The sequence below is a fragment of the Barbus barbus genome (genome assembly GCF_936440315.1).
Source record: "Barbus barbus genome assembly, chromosome: 18".
Taxonomy (NCBI): Eukaryota; Metazoa; Chordata; class Actinopteri; order Cypriniformes; family Cyprinidae; genus Barbus; species Barbus barbus.
The window spans coordinates 8748424-8767239 of NC_136746.1; the positions used below are offsets into that span (position 1 = coordinate 8748424).

Consider the following 18816-nt stretch of genomic DNA (forward strand, 5'->3'; position numbering starts at 1 on the left):
CACTGATGAATGTGCACAATAAGAATAAATAAGAATAGGACATTTTATTAGAGGGATAGTTCACCCAAAAATTAAAATTCTGTCATTATTTACATTATTTTCCAAACCTGCATGCTGTCATTTCTGTGATCTTTCGATCAATGCAAATTCAGCTTTTTTAATTATTATCTTTTGTCTCGTGCAAGTTTTCTAAGACAAAATGTTAACCTGAGGGAGGGAAATTAATAAAAAGCAGGACTACAATTGCTTTCAGTAGTTCAACACAAAAATACTAACTACTCCTACTGTCCTTAACACTATTTATATAAATTAAAGAATTCTGAAGAAAAAAGTCCCTCAAGATTCTAATGTGACTGAATGAAATTTTTGCTATTTTGTTTTTCATTGAAAAACATCCACATACAGGTTTGGACATGATGGTGAATAAATGATGACAGATTGACAGAACTTTCATTTTCACTTTCTTAAAGGGGTCATTTGATGCAATTTCAAGTTTTCCTTTCTCTTTGGAGTGTTACAAGCTGTTTGTGCATAGATGAGATCCCTGAAGTTGCAAAGACTAAAGTCTCAAAACCAAAGAGATATTCTTTATAAAAGTTAAGACTCGAACACGCCCCCCTGAAACAGCTCATTCAAACACACCCCCACATGTCTACGTCATGGTGTGGGAAGATTTGCAAAACACCGCCCAAATGTATACGCAATGAAAGAAGACGTAACTATTATTCTCGCTGTGCCGCCTGTGCCATGTCGTGGAGATGCTGTGTTTCATTGTGAAAGAGAAAGAGTACTTTGTTTGGGCTTCCAAAAGAGGATACAACTAGAAATCAGTGGTTGGGATGTATTTACAACACTGTTCCAGAACAGTTCAACCCAAATATTAGAGTGTGTGCAGCGCATTTTACGGAGGACTATTTTCTGAACCAGGGAGAGTAGCCTACAATGCTGGCTTGCGCAAAGGCTGTTTCTATAAAGTGGGGCAATTCCAACGTCACAAGGACAGTCTGGCGCTTCTGACTCACAGCCTGTAAGTAGGTTTTCTTATTTAAAGAATTTACCACTGATGATTCAAACGCGAGTTTTGAGCAGTGTAGAGTAGTGCTTGTTGTTTGTCATTTCTCCGATAACAAATGCAGACATGGTATTGTTTACATGCAACGCGATGCGTAAAAAGACAGTATTAGTCATTATTATCAGTAATTATGTCCCCACTGGATGCAACAAATCGCTCGTTTATAATGGGTTTTATTGTTTTTATGTCGCGCCGGGACACGGCATCACAATCCGGTGAGGGGCGTAACATTTCCGTCACACGCTTGAGGTATTCGGCCAATCACAACGCACTGGATAGCTGGCCAATCAGAGCATGCTTCGCTTCTCAGAACAATGGGCTTTGTAAAAATCGATGCATTTCAGAAAGGCAGAGCATAGAGGAGCAACAATAATGTACAGTATGTGGAAAATAATGTGTTTTTGAACCTTAAACCACATAAACACATTGCATTACACCAAATACACAAAATAATGTTCTTTTTAGCAACGTCATATGACCTCTTTAACAGGGGAAATATGATTTTACATGATCTGAAATCTTAAGTGATCTGGTGGCAGTAGTTTGTCTGTGATGGATTTTGGTTTGGTGAATGTGTGCCGAGCTCTTCTCACCCTCACTGAGTGTTAATGAGTGAGAGCTGATAAATGACCAGCCATACCCTACTGAGACAGTATGAGCCACCGCATCTGTTTCTCTCTCTCTCTCTCTCTCTCTCTCTCACACACACACACAGCTGGGAGGAGGATGTGGGTGATACATATGAGAGCGACTCACTTCAGTTTCCTGTGAGACTAGACAGACGCCACTGGTCCATTGTCCTTAGATGGTGATTAGAACACGACCAGTCTTGAAACTGCTGCACATATATTAATCCTTTAGACTCAAACTCACTGCAGAGTGTTTTTAAACATGAATCGTGTCACTCTTTAATATTCAAATGCTTAAGTTTGATATGTAAATTCTACAACTGGGTTGATTTCCCAAAAAAGTATTAAAAGTGTGTCTCTGCAGTGCTGTTTGTTTGAGCATCACAACCGTCCAGTGGTGTGGAACTACGTGTTATTTTTGCCCAATGACAAATCAGCATGGAATTTGCTTCAAAAAACAGATTGTTTTTCTTTGTCTTTGTACTGTATGTTGTTTGATATACAATAGAATGTAGAAGTCATGTGAGGCATTATATATTGTTGTCAGCTCAGTTATGTAATCCCAGAAGAAACATTCCCTTGCGTACGGTACAACTAAACATTTACTGTTGTTATTCTACAGTTATGTAAATATGACTGTATTATAATCCACATGGACTCAGGTTACCTAGCTAAAGAATAGACAAAATGTCAGAGGAAAATGTATGTCTGAACTTAACTATTAGATTGACTTGTGATCCTTTTCTAACATCACATAAGCGCACTGACTAAAAATTAGATTTCCCTAAATGTTAACTTTGCTCACCCAATTAAGTATTTTGAGGAGTGTGTATTTTTGATAGATTTTTGTTGATCTGAACAAACAGGACACTGGACTTCATTTAATAAGAAATAAACAAAAATCACACCTTGGTTGTTTGTGGTCAAATATGACCAAACATAAAATTAGGAGGGATAAAGATAAAGTGTGTAATTTTTGGGTCACTACTGTGATATTGACTGTTTTCAAGCCGGTTGTCTGAACAATCCCTCTGTCTTCTATTGGTCAGGTAAACAAAACTGCCCAAACTCATGTAATTGGTTAAGCCAGTGTTGGGCTCGTTGGGATGCCAGCCCAAATGGTCCAAATACTGTCCCAAATTTTATAAGAGGTGGAGGCAGTGCCTCCATCTCACTATGATTGGCCGATTCACTAGTCAATGCACTAATGGTTGCCTATCATGTTCTCTTGATCAGTGATGATTGGCTAATATCCCTGTCAATGGGATAATGCACCTTTCACGCTCACAACAGCTTGGTAAATCAGTCTAATTTGGTCAGACTGCTGTAAATGGATGGGTTAATCACAGAGCACAGATAACATGTCTAAATTAACTTGAAATTACTGACGATCTGTGAGTGATCTGACTTTTAGAGAGCAATCTAAGCTGGGTTTTTTTCTGAATACTTGTTGAATAGAGGTGACTTAAAGGGATAGTTCACCCAAAAATGAAAATTATCTCATCAATTAATCACCCTATTGTCGTTCCAGACCCATAAGACACAAATTAAAGGTGCCATAGAATGCATTGATACAATATTTTATTGTTGATATCTACATAGAAGCTATGTGGCTTAGGTAAGGGCAAACATTCTCTAGAAACAGTTATACATGTGCATTTACAACCCAAGGATTTCTTCCTAGAATGAAATTGTCTGTATTGGCTTATTTGGAAGGGTTATGAATAATAATGTTGAGCTCTGCTCTGATTGGCTGTTTCACAGTGCGGCTCAATGTTCAGCTCTGCTCTGATTGGCTGTTTCACAGTGTGGCTTATTTCAGTAGCTCACAGCAGAAAGGAAACACTGGGAGGAAAATATATATTTCAATACTTTCTCTTGCTGTTATATCGTCGGGTAATTATACTGTATGTAAAATGCAGGCATCATATACTGCAACTGCTTTCAAATGCACGATCGTGTTTTACTTTCACTTTCGCTTTAGAGATTTGTACGAACATAACATTTATTTCCATGATCTCCCATTTTTCGCTGTTGTCCTTGCTTGTTTCTTCACAATACCTGCAGAACATCTGATGGTTCGGCTGGCGGCTGGCCTAGAACATGGGCGGGTTTATGCAAGTGTTGGGGGCGTAACTATTAGTGATCCCGACTGTTATGTCACAGTCGGTGTTATGTTCTGATTCGCCTGTTTTTCAGTGGTCTTTTTTATTCACGAGATTTACATAAGAAGGAGGAAACAATGGTGTTTGAGGCTCACTGTATGTCATTTCCTTGTACATAGCTCTTATTATTCAACTATGCCAAGGTAAATACAGTTTTCCATTCTGTCACCTTTAAGATATTTTTGATGAAATCTTAGAGCTTTCTGTCCCTCCATAGACAGCAATGCAACTGAAATGTTCAAGGTCCAGAAAGGTAGTTAGGACATTGTTAAAATAGTCCATGTGACATCAGTGGTTCAATCGTAATTTTATTAAACTCCGAGAATAAAACAAAAAAACGCCATTCAACAATTTATTTTCTTCCATGTCAGTCACATTCACAAAAGTACCGTGACGCATGCTTATTTAAGATTTTAAAGTGTTACTATAATTATGCATGATGTTCATCATTTTTGATCGCTAATTGTTTAGTCTGAACGGTAGAGGCCTGTTCTCCTTTATCTTCTCTTATATCTACTGTTGATGTCGAAGGTTTTTTTGCTCTGCGCCGCAGCTCGGTTTCTTTTTCTGCTGGCAAAATAGCAAGAGCTTTAAAAAAAAAAAACATATACAATGGCTTTATTAATAACAGGAGATGGCCTGCCAGTTTGGCACAACTTGCGTTGTCGTTTTGGAAGTCGGAGCCCAGCCTCTCTCCTTCTCTTTCTCTCAGGGCTGAGAAGTGTGATTGCAGCAGATGGATACTTTGACATAAGGGAATACTCAGGAGTGATCACAGTTCTTACCCTCCACTGAGAGAAGAAAAAGAAGAGAGAGAAAGAGTGCAGTTCCTCCCCTGTGGCCTTGTTTCCTTTCCTAGTGAGAGCGTATGACATTTCTTCAATATGGTGCCTTTGTCACAGTCGTGCCCCCCAGTTTATTGATCACTGCCTCTGCGTGGCCCCTCATAACACACAAACAGATGTACACACACAGCTAATGGATTAGTTTGCTCAAAAACTAAATATTTTAATTTAATCTGACATAATATGATGAGAAAATTATAACAAAGTCATTTGTGAGTGAACTGTTCCCTTATATGTACTGTATGGTCGGGAAAAAATACCAACCGGCCTTCTCATGGGCTGAACAATAGCGTCTAGGAGGGGCTGGTGTTTTATCTTAGGACATGTAGTTGAGTGATATCAGGTAGTAGGGACATTTTCTGCATGCTGTTCTAGAAGGAATTGCTTAAAATACCTTTAAGATAAGAAACAAGCTAACGTCACCACAGTTTGTTGGTGCAGTTTTTGTTATTTACTCTACTTGTTATTTACTGACAAATACTGCTAACATGGTTTTCTATAAATGGTAACAAATACTCTTTCACAGGTATGTTTGTCATGATTAATTGTGTTTTCATCATCTGTCGTCTCAATATGTGTGGATAAAAACATATTATATACACACAGAAACTAAATTATATTCACGATAACCCAACAAAATAAAAGTTTGGTTAAAAAAAAAAAAACTTTCAAAGTAATAATAGTATTTCTTTTTAGGAATTTTTCATTCATGTATACATGTATACGAGTTTTGAGGTGCAGCACCTTATTTGTCAAAAACAGAAATGCAATGTTTTGTTGTAAATTATATCTTAATTTGATCACGTTTTAAGAGAATGTTTGAATTCTTAAAATTTTATAAATTAATTTCGTTAGGCACCATTTTTGATGATAAATTTGTCTTGAATCATTGAACACAGAATCCAGAGAAAATAACAAAGGAAATACAGAATTTCAGAAAAATAAAATAAAATAAATTTCATTGAGCCCAAAATTAAAATGTATCTTACTCTGAGTTTAATTGAAAAAATGAAAAAAAAGTTATGTTTACGTTCTTTCTTGAGATCTAAAACCATGTAGAATGCATTTTTCCCCATTAATTATATAAAATGAATATTGTGTAGTGAATGATATGAAAAAAAATATTACGATAATATTTTGTCCATATGACCCAGTCTTCTTATTTGAATCATTATTAACCGTTACAATAAGCTTATAGTTTTTAACATTAATTGACATGAACTAACAATGAACAATACTTATAAAGCATTAATTATTTCTTAGTTGATTTTTATCTCAGCATTTACTAATACATGTTAATACATGCTGTAAAATATGTTGAGTTGGTTAATACTTTAAAGGGGACCTATTATGCTCCTTTTTACAAGATGTAAAATAAGTCTCTGATATGTGTATGTGAAGTTTTAGCTCAAAATACCCAACATATATTTTTTTGTAGCTTGTTAAAATTGCCACTTTTAGGGTATGAGCCCAAACGCTCTGATATTGAGTATGTTGCTTTAATGCAAATGAGCTGTTGCTCCCGGAGAAGAGGGCGGAGCTTCAAGAGCTCCAGCTCCCGCATTAGCAGTGCTAGCCGTTGCAAATAAACATTTCACTATTAGTACAAGCCGGTTATCTTTACAGAAAACATATTCAGTTTCAAAGTCAGTCATCTGATTATACTGTGCATAATAAATTTGCGTTTATGAATTACACAGACTTGGAGCACAGCGGGATAAAAACAACAACATAGCTGGTCTCATGGTGCATGGCATGCTATCACAAACTGTATAAGTCCCACTCGGGATTATGAGCTCAATAAACTCAAGCGATCGTATACAACTTTTAACCACCACATTCCTATTCATGATCATTTGTGGGCAGCACCAGTGAAAACAGACAGAGACAATAGTAGCTTTAGCATCATTAGCCTTACAAAGTGCCAAGAAGCTCTTTCAGAAAGGAAATTTGGAAAACAAACGTGTGATACTTACTTTGTCTGGAGCTGACGTTAGCACATGAAGCGTTGGTATTGATCCCTACACGTTTTGGAGACTTTACCGATTTTTTTCCGGGACATTTCCTTAGACAATGAAACTTAACTACAGCTCCCTCAGCGGCTCAGAAGGAGGGAGTCTATGGAGACTCTTATATTCGTTCCCAAAACACAACACTTGAAATGCCTCTTTGGCGCTGACATTGTATATCTCCAGCAGCTACAGTAATCAGTAACGTTAATAGCGGAGGCGGATGCAGCTGCTTCTCACTCAGAGTTGTGTTTATGCTTATAGGGCAGTGTCACAAATGGATGGGACTTTTTCCCCTTGGTGACATGAACAGAGGGAGAATCTGAAACAGCTCGTTCTTAGAGACTTTTTTAGATTATAATAAAATTAGTTGGTGGATTTTTACCATTATAGGCTGGTTGTTTTCACACACTGCGGCCACACAACTGTGTTCAAACACCTTATAACAGTGATTTTTGCATAATAGGCCCCCTTTAACTAATATTAACAAAAGAGGTCTTATTGTGAAGTGCAACTGAAACATTTTAAACATCTCTCAAAAGCACCATTTATTATAGTGGAAAATGCACCTGAATGAATGAATGAGAATGTGTGAGTCAATGAGTGCACAATATTGAGTAATATAATGAATAATGGAAGTGAATGTTGTCAAACTTCTGTTTGTGCATTTGTGTGTATTTTTGCAGCAGGAAGCTGTGAAAATGAGGAGCGCGTGTTTCGTGAACGCATGCGTCCCAGGAAGAGGCAGGGAGCTGTCCGGAGGAGGGTGCATCAAGTCAACGGACACAAGTTCATGGCCACCTACCTGAGACAACCCACCTACTGCTCGCACTGCCGCGACTTCATCTGGTGAGTCCCGCAGTGGCCGTCGCCTGGTATTTACCTCCTTGTATTGGTAAATCTGCGTCTGAGTTTTGACATAACCAGTGTACACTGTTCCTCCTCATGGGTGGTTTACCCTCAGTGGGCTGCGTTTCCATGGTAACGACAGGAAAAGCCCTGAGGCTCAGAGCAACAATATGAGCGTATTGAGTGCATCTGGCCTCCTCCATACTACGCAAGAACACCGCCATGCACAGGCACTCTGTGTCCCGCCTCTCTAGAGAACAGAGCTGATGTGTGGGACTAAAATTGAAAGACGAGCAGTGAATAACAACACAAACCTCACGAAATCTGCATACAAGGTTTCACCCAAAAAAGAACATTTCTTAAAAATGTACTCACCTTCAGGCCATCCAAGATGTAGATGACTTAGTTTATTAATTTGAAAAGATTTGGAGAAATGTAGAATTACGTCACTTGCTCACCAATGGATCCTCTGCAGTGAATGGGTGCCGTCAGAATGAGAGTCTGATGAAACAGCTGATGAAAACTTCACAATAATCCACAAGTAATCCACACCACTCCAGTCCATCAGTTAATGTCTTGTGAAGTGAAAAGCTGTGTGTTTGTAAGAAACAAATCCATAATTTTTAAACTTCAAATCTGGCTAAAAGTTCTCTGTTATTAATATTACTTTCACCAGTGAAAAAGTGGTCTCCTCTGAATCATGAGAGAAATATGCACATATTGAGTGCCGTTTACAAGTGGAAACAGTCCAAACTACAGTTCTAAACTAATATGTTGGTGGATTTTGATGTGAGAGGACAACAGGGGGTGGACCTTTTCACTGGAGGAAGCATTATTATGGATTATGGAATCATATTTTGGACAAAATACATGATTTAAAATAAAAATGCCTTAATGATGAATTTGGAAACATGCAGCTTTTTCGCTTCACAAGATGTTAATTGATGGACTGGTGTGGTGTAGATTACTGTGATGTTTTCATCAGCTGTTTGGACTCTCATTCTGACGGCACCCATTCACCGCAGAGGATCCATTGGTGACCAAGTGATGTAAGGCTAAATTTCTCCAAATCTGTTGGGATGAAGAAAAAAATTCATCTAAATCTTGGATGACCTGAGGGTGAGTACACTTAATTTTGCATAATCAAGTTGGAAACACTGTCAAAAAAATTAAATTGCTAATGTAAACCGATACAACTTTTTACCAATTTTAAAACGGTATTAGTAAATTTTGAAATGAATTTAAAATTAATATAATGCTGATAATGCTGTAAAATTAATGTTCATTGTTATGTCATACTATTGAATGTAGTTGACTTTAGGGCAACAAATGGAAAATTATTTAAAGCATTAGCATAATGTCCATAATGATAGTAGTAGAGCACCTTTTGCAAGGTCACTTGCAATCACCAAGTGTAAGTAAAAATTGGATGAGGCAAACAAAGCTATATATTAGATGACTAGTAACTTGAAATTGTCAAAAGACAAACTTTCCGCTACAGTATGCTCTCTCTCTCTCTCTCTCTCTCTCTCTCTCTCTCTTTCAAGAATTTGGTGACAAATCACAATGTCTTCATATTTATGTCACAGAGAGACTCTTTCCTCACATACAAAAACATACAGGAGAACTGATCTCTCTTGCTTCTCTTCACAGGGGTGTATTAGGAAAGCAAGGGTATCAGTGCCAAGGTAGGCAAATACCATATTTCTCCATGTCAGATGTTTTGTTCAACTGCTTAGTCAATTTGTTAGCTCATAAAAAGTTATAGCTACTCTAAATCTAAAGCAACAAAACACGTGAAACGTCATCCTCATCATGTAGCACTTTTCCATACACCAAGTGAACACAGCCATTTAGCTAACATCACCATGATGGCTCATGCACTATATTCAACCGATCAACATTTTCTTCAAAGTTCTCTGTTTTCCACTGAATAAAATAACATCATGCATGTGCGTATTCTGCATAAATTTTGACAGAAGGGTTCCTTTAAGATGTGACTAGCTCACAATCGGAAATGAAGGAAACTAATGGCATGGACAGGAACCTCCTAAAATATCATATCTATACTGTAGCCCAAGCATTCTTATCCGTGAAGCCAGAGTAATACATCAGAAAGTAAAGCTGATCTCATCTGCTTGTTTCTGTTGATCAGTGTGCACCTGTGTAGTTCATAAACGCTGCCATGAGCTGATCATCACAAAATGTGCGGGTCTGAAGAAACAGGAGGACACCACAGAGGAGGTGAGAGGAACCTGCAGAAAATCACATATGATGTCTCACGTTTAATATCTCAGTTATCTGGTGTGAAAAATTATACCATGTTTTTACTCTTAGAAACAACATTACTGTGTAGTCATTATCACATGGGTGTTAATACGTAAAATTGTAAGATTATAATATTTATTTAATTTTCATTTTTGGTAGGTGTTTAAAAAAATCACTGCATTTTGCAGCTTCACTTGTTTTAAAATGCATGTGAGTGCTGTATAAACATCTTCCTGATCCTCTATCGCCCTCTGCAGGTGGGATCTCAGCGCTTCAGCGTCAATATGCCTCATAAATTCAGTATTCACAACTACAAAGTCCTGACGTTCTGTGACCACTGCGGCTCATTATTGTGGGGCCTGCTGCGGCAAGGGCTTCAGTGCAAAGGTGAGACTGGCATTCTGGGAAATGTACGGTGGCCGAGAGAGCTCAACGCGCTGCAACTTCAGAAAACACATGCAAATAGAAAAAAGCACCAGTAAATCAAGAAAACATCTTCATCAGTTTGACAGCAGGTGCTGCAAGTGCTCACAACACAAACAAATAAAGAAACGCACTGCAAATGCTTACAACACAACCAAATAAAGAATTTTATTTGCAGCGCATTTCTTTATTTGGTTGTGTTGTAAGCATTTGCAGCACGTGTGTTGTCAAATTGACGAAGTTGTTTTCTTAATTTGCAGGCGTTTTTTTTCTATTTGCAGCGCGTTGAGCTCTATCGGCCACCATAGAAATGTAGTTAAAGAGCTCTCCCAGGAAAAGCTTGAAATATTATGGAAATTGAAATTAATTGATCATTTCAAGACATTTTTAGGGAATTTTCTGTGGTCAGTGCATATTTTTCGAGTGCTAAGTTTTAAAATATTTAAAATATTTTTGAGTGCTTGTGTAAAACTGCCCAGCCTTATTGCTTATTATTTAATATATTCATATTAAAAATGCAATTGACATGCAAATGAAAATGTGTCCAGAATTTTAGTTTATTTTAGTTTTTATTAACATTTTAAATTAGTTTTTTATTAAATTTTTTTATATATACTGTATATATATTCTGCTTTCATTTTAATTTAAAATAAAAATGTTGTAGTTTTTTTTTGTAGCTTTATTTATTTCGGTACAGTTTTGGTTAACCAGAATATCCCTGCTTTAACCCTGAATCTTCCAAGTTTCAAACAAACGCACACTGACATGCATTGAAATACACTGTAAGTTCTCATGCCCTTTCCCTTAATTTTTCTGTCCTCAGTTTGTAAGATGAATGTGCACAAGCGATGTGAAAGTAATATAGCTCCTAACTGTGGGGTGGACGCCCGGGGCATCGCTAAGGTGCTGTCTGACCTCGGAGTCACTCCAGATAAACTCTCCGGCAGCGTCCAGAGGAGAAAAAAGGTGAGAGGGAGAATCATGGGGAATTTGAGTCTGCACTAGAGAAGTGGGCGTATAGGACTGAGAGGTCAAAAGCCTCCTCCGTGCAGCTGTAGATAATAGGAAATACACTCTGATGATTACTAATGACATAATGGCCTTTATAGCGAGTAGCACTTAGGTACCTGATTACGCCTCCTGAAACATAATGATGATTGAATGATGAAGATGATTTGTTTCTGTTTTTAACATAGATCTCTCAGGGTCCAGATCCGCAGCCCTTACCCATATCCCCGCAGTCAGAAGAGGATCGATCCAAATCTGCTCCCACGTCACCATGTGACCAGGGTAAACACACACTCGGAGCTCTGCAGATGACTGTTAAATACATTATCTTATGTTATATACAAGTTATATACAAGAAACATAATAGATGATGTATAATCTTAGTTATAAAACAGATTGGTTCCCATTGACTTCCATTGTATTTTTTTGTCAATGGGAACTGCAGCTTTTTACACTCGTCAGTGGCTGTACATTGTATTTAAAAAATTCAGGGTGGGTAAGATTAGTTTTTTAATGTTTTTTAAAGAACTCAAGCAGCCAAGGCTGTATTGCTGTATTTTGATCAAATACAGTAAAAATGTAATATTGTGTAATATTATTACAGGTTTAAGTAAGTGTTTGTATATTGTAATATATTTGACAATGTAGTTTATTCCTGTGATGCAACGCTGAATTTTCAGCATCATTACTCCAGTCTTCAGGGTCACATGATCCTTCAGAAATCATGCTGATTTGCTGCTCAAGAAACATCTCATATTATTATTGAAGTTTAAAACAGCCATGCTTCTTAATATTTAATATTTACTTTAAGTTCCAAAATAACAGCGTTTATTTGAAATATCAATCTTTTGTAACATTACGAATGTCTTTACTGTCACTTTGGATCAATTTAATGCATCCTTGCTAAATAAAAGCATAAAGAAATCTTTAAAATTCTACAGTATCACACTTTCAAATTACAGTAAGCATATTTTTTTGTTTATTTTTACAACTGAAGAAGGAGAAAAATGTGACTCAATATGGGATCTGATAAGTGTGTAATGCAATTTTGACTTTTTGTTTTGTGATCTGCAGATATAAAGGACCTGGAGAACATCAGAAAGGCACTTTCGTTTGACCATCGCGGTGAAGAGCTGAAGCCACCCTCGTCCTCCTCTCTGACCGAGGGCCTGTCAGAGGAGACAAGGGAGGCCAGAGAGAACGGAGAGGTGAAGACGCTCCAGACCAAAAGGATTTTGCTGGAAGACTTCTCCTTCATCAAAGTGCTCGGGAAAGGCAGCTTCGGCAAGGTGGGGCTTTGTGCAATTCTGTCCTCTATTTTCTGCATTAAAGGAATAGTTCACCCAAAAATGAAAATTCTGTCATTAATTACTCTCCTTCATGTCGTTCCAAACCCGTAAGACCTTCGTTCATCTTCGGAGCACAAATTAAGATATTTTTGATGAAATCCGAGAGCTCTCTGTCCCTCCATAGACAGCAATGTAACTACCAATTTCAAGGCTCAGAAAGGTAGTAAGGACATCATTAAAATAATCCATGTCACATCAGGGGTTCAATCGTAATGTTATGAAGCTACAACAATACTTTTTTTGTGCAAAGAAAACAAAAATAACGACTTTATTCAACAATCTCTTCTGTAACTGCCATTTGTCAGTCCAATTATATTAGTAGTGTGTGTGCGTGTGTATGTTTATTTGATTTTCACTGATATACTATTATAGTTTTCAACACTTTGAATCAGTTTCATTTTTATATTTTCGTATCTTCTTCTCAAGTAGCTTCATAAAATTACAGTTGAACCACTGATGTCCAATATCCTTACTACTTTTTTGGGCCATAAAACATTTCAGTTGCGTTGTTGCCTATGGAGGGTCAGAAAGCTCTCTTATGTCATTCCGAGAGTCAGAAACTATCCCTTTAACAACCAGTTTTGTTTCCTGTCAGCAGTGTGAATATAGTGTGGTGTAGTTTGTAACAAAGGCCCGGTTGTCTTCTGTACAGGTGATGCTGGCAGAGTTAAGAGGCACTGATGAGGTTTATGCAGTGAAAGTATTGAAGAAAGACGTCATCCTGCAGGACGATGATGTGGACTGCACTATGACTGAGAAACGCATTCTAGCGCTGGCCAGAAAACACCCTTACCTGACCCAACTCTACTGCTGCTTTCAGACCAAGGTAAGAGACCGTGTTTCTGCTCTAGAGTCAGCTCATCCTCATTAAAAACTCTTAAATAATGAGCAAAATGAACAACGAAGGCAGTCACTACACACCAAGATATTCTGCTTATTTAGAAATTATGTTTTGCAGAATGTCACTAGATGGAGCTGTAATATTACATGATGGCAGGTATTCAGAAGGCAACTCTTGATTGTAGCTTTGGTGCTCATTTGTCCCATTTTTGGAGATCTGACAGCAGTTTAGCTCTTTATCTGAAGAGATCTGAAGAGGGCAAGATGGTGGCTTAGGGAATAACCACATAATCAGGTCAATAAATCAGGGATGAATTTTAAACGTTTAGGCTTGCATTTTTATATTTGGAAAGTCTTGGATAGGTTTACAGCTGACAAGGCTTTTAATTAAAATGAAAACCAGCCATAAAAAAGAATGCATATTTATCGATGCACTACCATTTCTTCTTGTTATTAGAAGAACTATAAAAAGCATTTTAACCTACGTGCACTTTGTTTTTTTTAAATTACCTAAAACAACTGACAGAAAAAAACAAGATCAAATACACTAAATACAAAATGTAATATAATCATTAAAAATACCAGTCATAAATTAAATAAATATAAATATTTTGGATAGTCAGGTTTACAGCTAACAATGCTTTGACTTAAAATGAAAACCAGCCATAAAAAAAAAAAATAGGTTCCTATATTGAAACGAGAATAATACAACAAAACCTAAAATAAACTGAAAAAATTGTCATAATTTTGCCTTGAAAATTTTTTAAATAAAATATATGAATAACATGAATGCATATTTATTGATGCACTTCCATTTCTTGTTATCAGAAGTTATATAAAAGCACTTTAACTTTCATGTACTTTGTTTTTCTTAAGAGGTAAAAATAATAAAAACTTAATTGTAATCACGAAAAATGTAAAACGTACAACAATTAAATAAATATAAATAAAAAATTATTGATTTACCAAATAAAACAAGTTGTATGAAAGTAATAAAACCAAAAACTAAAAAGCTATAATAATCGCAATGTAACCCTTTTTAATTTTCAATGTCATTTTATTGAATATAATTGAAACATGTTGGTCTTATTAAGAGCTGGGCTCCATTTCCTGATTTTAAAATGATTTTCAGGTCAAGAAAAGTCATGAACATTTTTATACTTTCAATACATTTATACAATTATGTTCAGCTCTGAAATATTTATGCAATTATTGTTCTTTGTGAATGTGTTCTAAAATGATGATTTTTTACAAATCTCTATCCAATATGGTGATTTATTGATCAAAATGTGTGTGAACCCATTTCATAAGACACATCAGTCTCAGACAGTTAAATATTATTGGTGGTACATGAATTATTTATTGCAGTGACTAGTCGTAATTCTGAATGCTCTTATCCATTCTGCAAACTGTTACGGGATCAGCCGAACCCTGCAGCTGATCACAAACACACACACACACACACACACACACACACACTTGGTCAGGTTGTCTGTTCTCTGACACAGAAGGGCAAGCACCTGTTTGAAGGGAACATTTCTTTTATGGTCTATAATAAGCCCACATCAGATAAAGCCTCCGCATTAGGTCACCATTCTAATTCTCGTTCGGTCTCTCTGGTGTGATAATTGTTTTAGATAGAGCCGACTGTTTGAGAATAGCAGTTACGGCCAGACCTAACCTCACATGAACATCATGTTTATTTTCCTCCACTAAAACCTGGAGTCAGCCATCATGACGGCATCCTCCACTCCTCTAATTTATTTACTTCTGCAGTTTCCCCAAACAAGCGAAAAGAACATTGTGTCCTTTACTGCGAACGCGAGTGGGAGGAGGCGGGGAAGAGGAGGGGAACGAGTGCGGGCAGGAGGAAAAGCCAGAGTGTAGGATGAAAGAAGGTAGAGAGGGTGGAGGAGGACAAGATGACCTCTGAAAGCCCTTAATGACCTTAACAGTGATGAGCTTTAACTCAAAGTGACATTGAGGAATAGTCACCGTTATTTAATCACTTTATAGGGCAAGTGAAGCTGTGACAGAAAATGTTGGGGGAACGAGTCCGGGAAATACATTTTTTTTCAGGTCCTGACATATAGCAGAAAAACAACATATGAACAAAGCATCAGACCCATGCAGGGCTGAAAATTGTGAAACCGTAATGTGTATCCTTTATATTTTCCACTACATGATATTTATGATGTTACAATACAATTATATTTCTAATAAATGCTGTTCTTTTAACATTTCTATTCATTAATGAAACCTGAGGAGGGAAAAATGTATCAGTTTCCACAAAAATATAAAGCAGCACAGATGTTTTCAACATTAATAATAATATGAAATATTTCTTGGGCAGAAAATCAGCATATTAGAATGATTTCTGAAGGATCGTGTGACACTGAAGACTGGAGTAAAAATTCAGCTTTGATCACAGGAATAAATTACATTTTATAATTAATTCAAATAGAAACATTTGACTGTGACATCAAGAATAAAACATTAGCATTAATTTACTGAGCAAAAGAAGAAAAAAAAAACTTATATTTGTGTTTTAACCATGCTTAGCATATATAATTATTGCCATTTTTACCTGTAAACATTTTGAACTGAAGTTTGTTTTGGAGGGATTTGTTCTTGTGTTTATTTTGTACCAGAAGAAGGTGATTGCCATTCGACTTACATAATGTAGTTCTGATGATTATCGGGTCTGATGTGTATTCCATATGCTGTTTGTTTTCTTTTCAACTCTCCCTCACACACCCACGCACACACGCACACACATACATTGACATACACACACACACTTACTTCTTGCTTTGGCCCACTTGGTCCAAATAATTTGCATTACAGTATTTTGCTTATTACATATAATGACTAATGCAGCAACATCTGATGCTGTATTATGTTCAATATATGAGGAAATTCTCTGTTAAATGTGAGGAAAATTCAACAAAGAAACAAGTGACTTCCGGTGGTGCAGCACAGCTGTGACTCGGGCACGAGAGAGCGGAAAGTTTATGTTTTTTCTTTTTTGTTTGTTTAATTTACGTGTTAAGTTCTAAGTTTAGGTTTGGTTGTGCATGTCTGAAGTGTAACGAAAATAAAAAATTAGGTGGATTAAGATCGTTGAAGTGTGAGTGTTTGCCTGCTGCATGATATCGCCGACATTGCCACATTAAGGGGACACGATCAAGTGTTGCGGGTTTGCAGCAGGGAATGGTTACTGTCTCTATGGGAACCAGCGGTTTTAAATTAGAAGTTTTTAGTTAATTTTAGTTAATCAGGAGGAAGTTGAGCAGGTAACAACATATAAGTAGGTATCTACTTTGATTCTCAGCTGCGGTGGAGTCATCAAGTGGACTATGTTTGTACACGAGCTAGTCAGCGCTTGCATTTTTTGCGAAGGCTCAGGGTTTATGGTGTGGATAAAAGTATCTTGTTACTGTTTTACAGATCAACTATTGAATCGATTATATGTTATGGTTTTACAAATTGGTTTGGCAATTTGACTGTTAAAATGTGGTTAGAAGAGCTGGAAAAATAATTGGTATGTTGTCCCCACTTTCTCTTCAGGACAATTTTGAGAGGTCTGTTAGGAAGCAAAGTCTTAAAATTATTGGTGACCCAAGCCATATTCTCCATAAGGAGTATGAGTTAATGCCCTCGGGGCAGGAGATATAGGGTTCCAATCTGTAAGATGAATAGATACAAGTTTTCTCTAAATCCATTACCTGTCAATTTATTGAATAATAAGTGATCAAAATTGTGTGGGTGAGGGTAATGTGATGAGTAACGTGTAATGTTGGTGTATTATTAGGATTATGAGTTATATCAATAAAAAAAGAATAAATATTGAGACAATAAAAGAGAAACTTAAACTTAAAATTGAGAGTTTTGGTCAGAATTGTACATTTATAGACCTAATGATCGCAGATTAAGTAAAGATTTGATTTATCTGCAGATTTAGTTTTGGACACAGATTACACACTTGTGGTCTGCAGCGTTTTGTGTTTAATCAGATCTTGAACTGAATGAATGCAGGTGTGTGTTCCTTTCTTTTTTCTTTCATTTTTTTTTCTTGTTTTCTCTCATCAGCTCTTTGTTGCCTCACACGTAGCATGGCAGGTTGACCTCTTGTTGACGTGCTCCGTTTCTCGCTCCATTTCATGTTCCCTCAATGCCTAATTTGCCATCAGGCACTGCTGAGAACGCCTTTGCCTGGACTTGCTGTGCCCCTCACCCTCAGAAACGGCCTCAGCATCAGCAGGGCCAAAGTCCTGCACTGATCCCCGCTTATGTAACCCTCTGATAGACTTCCCCCCATAGATACTCTTTAACCCATCACTTCCAGTGCGCAATGAAATTATTTGACATGTATATCGAACCAAGTAAAAGAGTGCATTAAAAATAATTACTAGTAAAGTAAAGCGAGTTTAATTCTGTAATATATTTAATTTACAGTGCTTTACATAAGCATTATAAGCTATTGTTTAAAATTTTGAACAGTCTCGTAAAGGCTGCATTTATTTGACTCGAAATACAGTAAAAACACTTATATTGTGAAATATTATTACACTTTAAGAATTCTATTTGAATATATTTTAAAATGTAAATTATTCCTGTGATGCAAAGCTGAATTTTCAGCATAATTTCTCCAGTCTTCAGTGTCACATGATCCTTCAGAAATCCTTCGAATATGCTGATTTGCTGCTCAAGAAACAATTATTATTATTATCAGTGTTGAAACAGTTGTGTTGTGCCTATCTTATATCTTTAAAAATATTTTAATATTCTTTGATGATAGAAAGTTCAAAAGAACAGCATTTAGTTGAAATATAATTGGTTTGTAGAATTATAAATGTCAGTCCTTGTCTTGTGTTTCCCTTCCTCTCGTGTCCCTATTTGGCCATCCTCGTCCCTTTAATTAGTAGTTAATGTGTCCCCAGCCCTGCATGTGATTGCCCCACACCTGTTTCTGTTCTTCCTTGATAATTTCCCAGTGTTTATAATCCCTGTGTTTCCTAGCCCCTGTGTCCGGTCTAAACGTCATTGATGTTCGTCTCTCCCCAAGCTCCTCGTCTCATTGTGTGTATGTCTCTCCAATAAATGTGCTTACTGGAACTCCTACGTCTCCTCGCTCCTTGTCTCCCGAGAGGGAACGTGACAGAAGACCGGACCGAAACAGAAGTAAGCGGCGCTCCTTTTCCCCCGTTTTGTTTTCCGTTTTTGAAAGTTTTTTGTTTGCTCCTTTTTTCCCGCTCCCTCCATGGCGATGGAGTTCGCCGCCCGCCTCCGCGCCCTGATACTCCGCGAGCTTCCCTTCGTGGAGTACGCAGAGGAGTTCTGCGGGCTCGCGCAGAGT

The 18816-nt window shown here is 37.1% G+C and overlaps 1 protein-coding gene across 1 annotated transcript in view; it reads left to right on the forward strand.

Moving 5' to 3' along the window:
• Positions 1-18816, forward strand: part of LOC306884033 (protein kinase C epsilon type) — a 114160-nt gene that overhangs the window by 53506 nt on the left and 41838 nt on the right. Inside the window, exons 3-10 of the mRNA XM_079439649.1 lie at positions 7407-7569; positions 9223-9257; positions 9725-9813; positions 10095-10224; positions 11084-11226; positions 11457-11550; positions 12343-12557; positions 13270-13443. Coding sequence (XP_079295775.1) covers positions 7407-7569; positions 9223-9257; positions 9725-9813; positions 10095-10224; positions 11084-11226; positions 11457-11550; positions 12343-12557; positions 13270-13443 — 1043 coding nt within the window. The remainder of the gene's footprint in view (positions 1-7406; positions 7570-9222; positions 9258-9724; positions 9814-10094; positions 10225-11083; positions 11227-11456; positions 11551-12342; positions 12558-13269; positions 13444-18816) is intronic.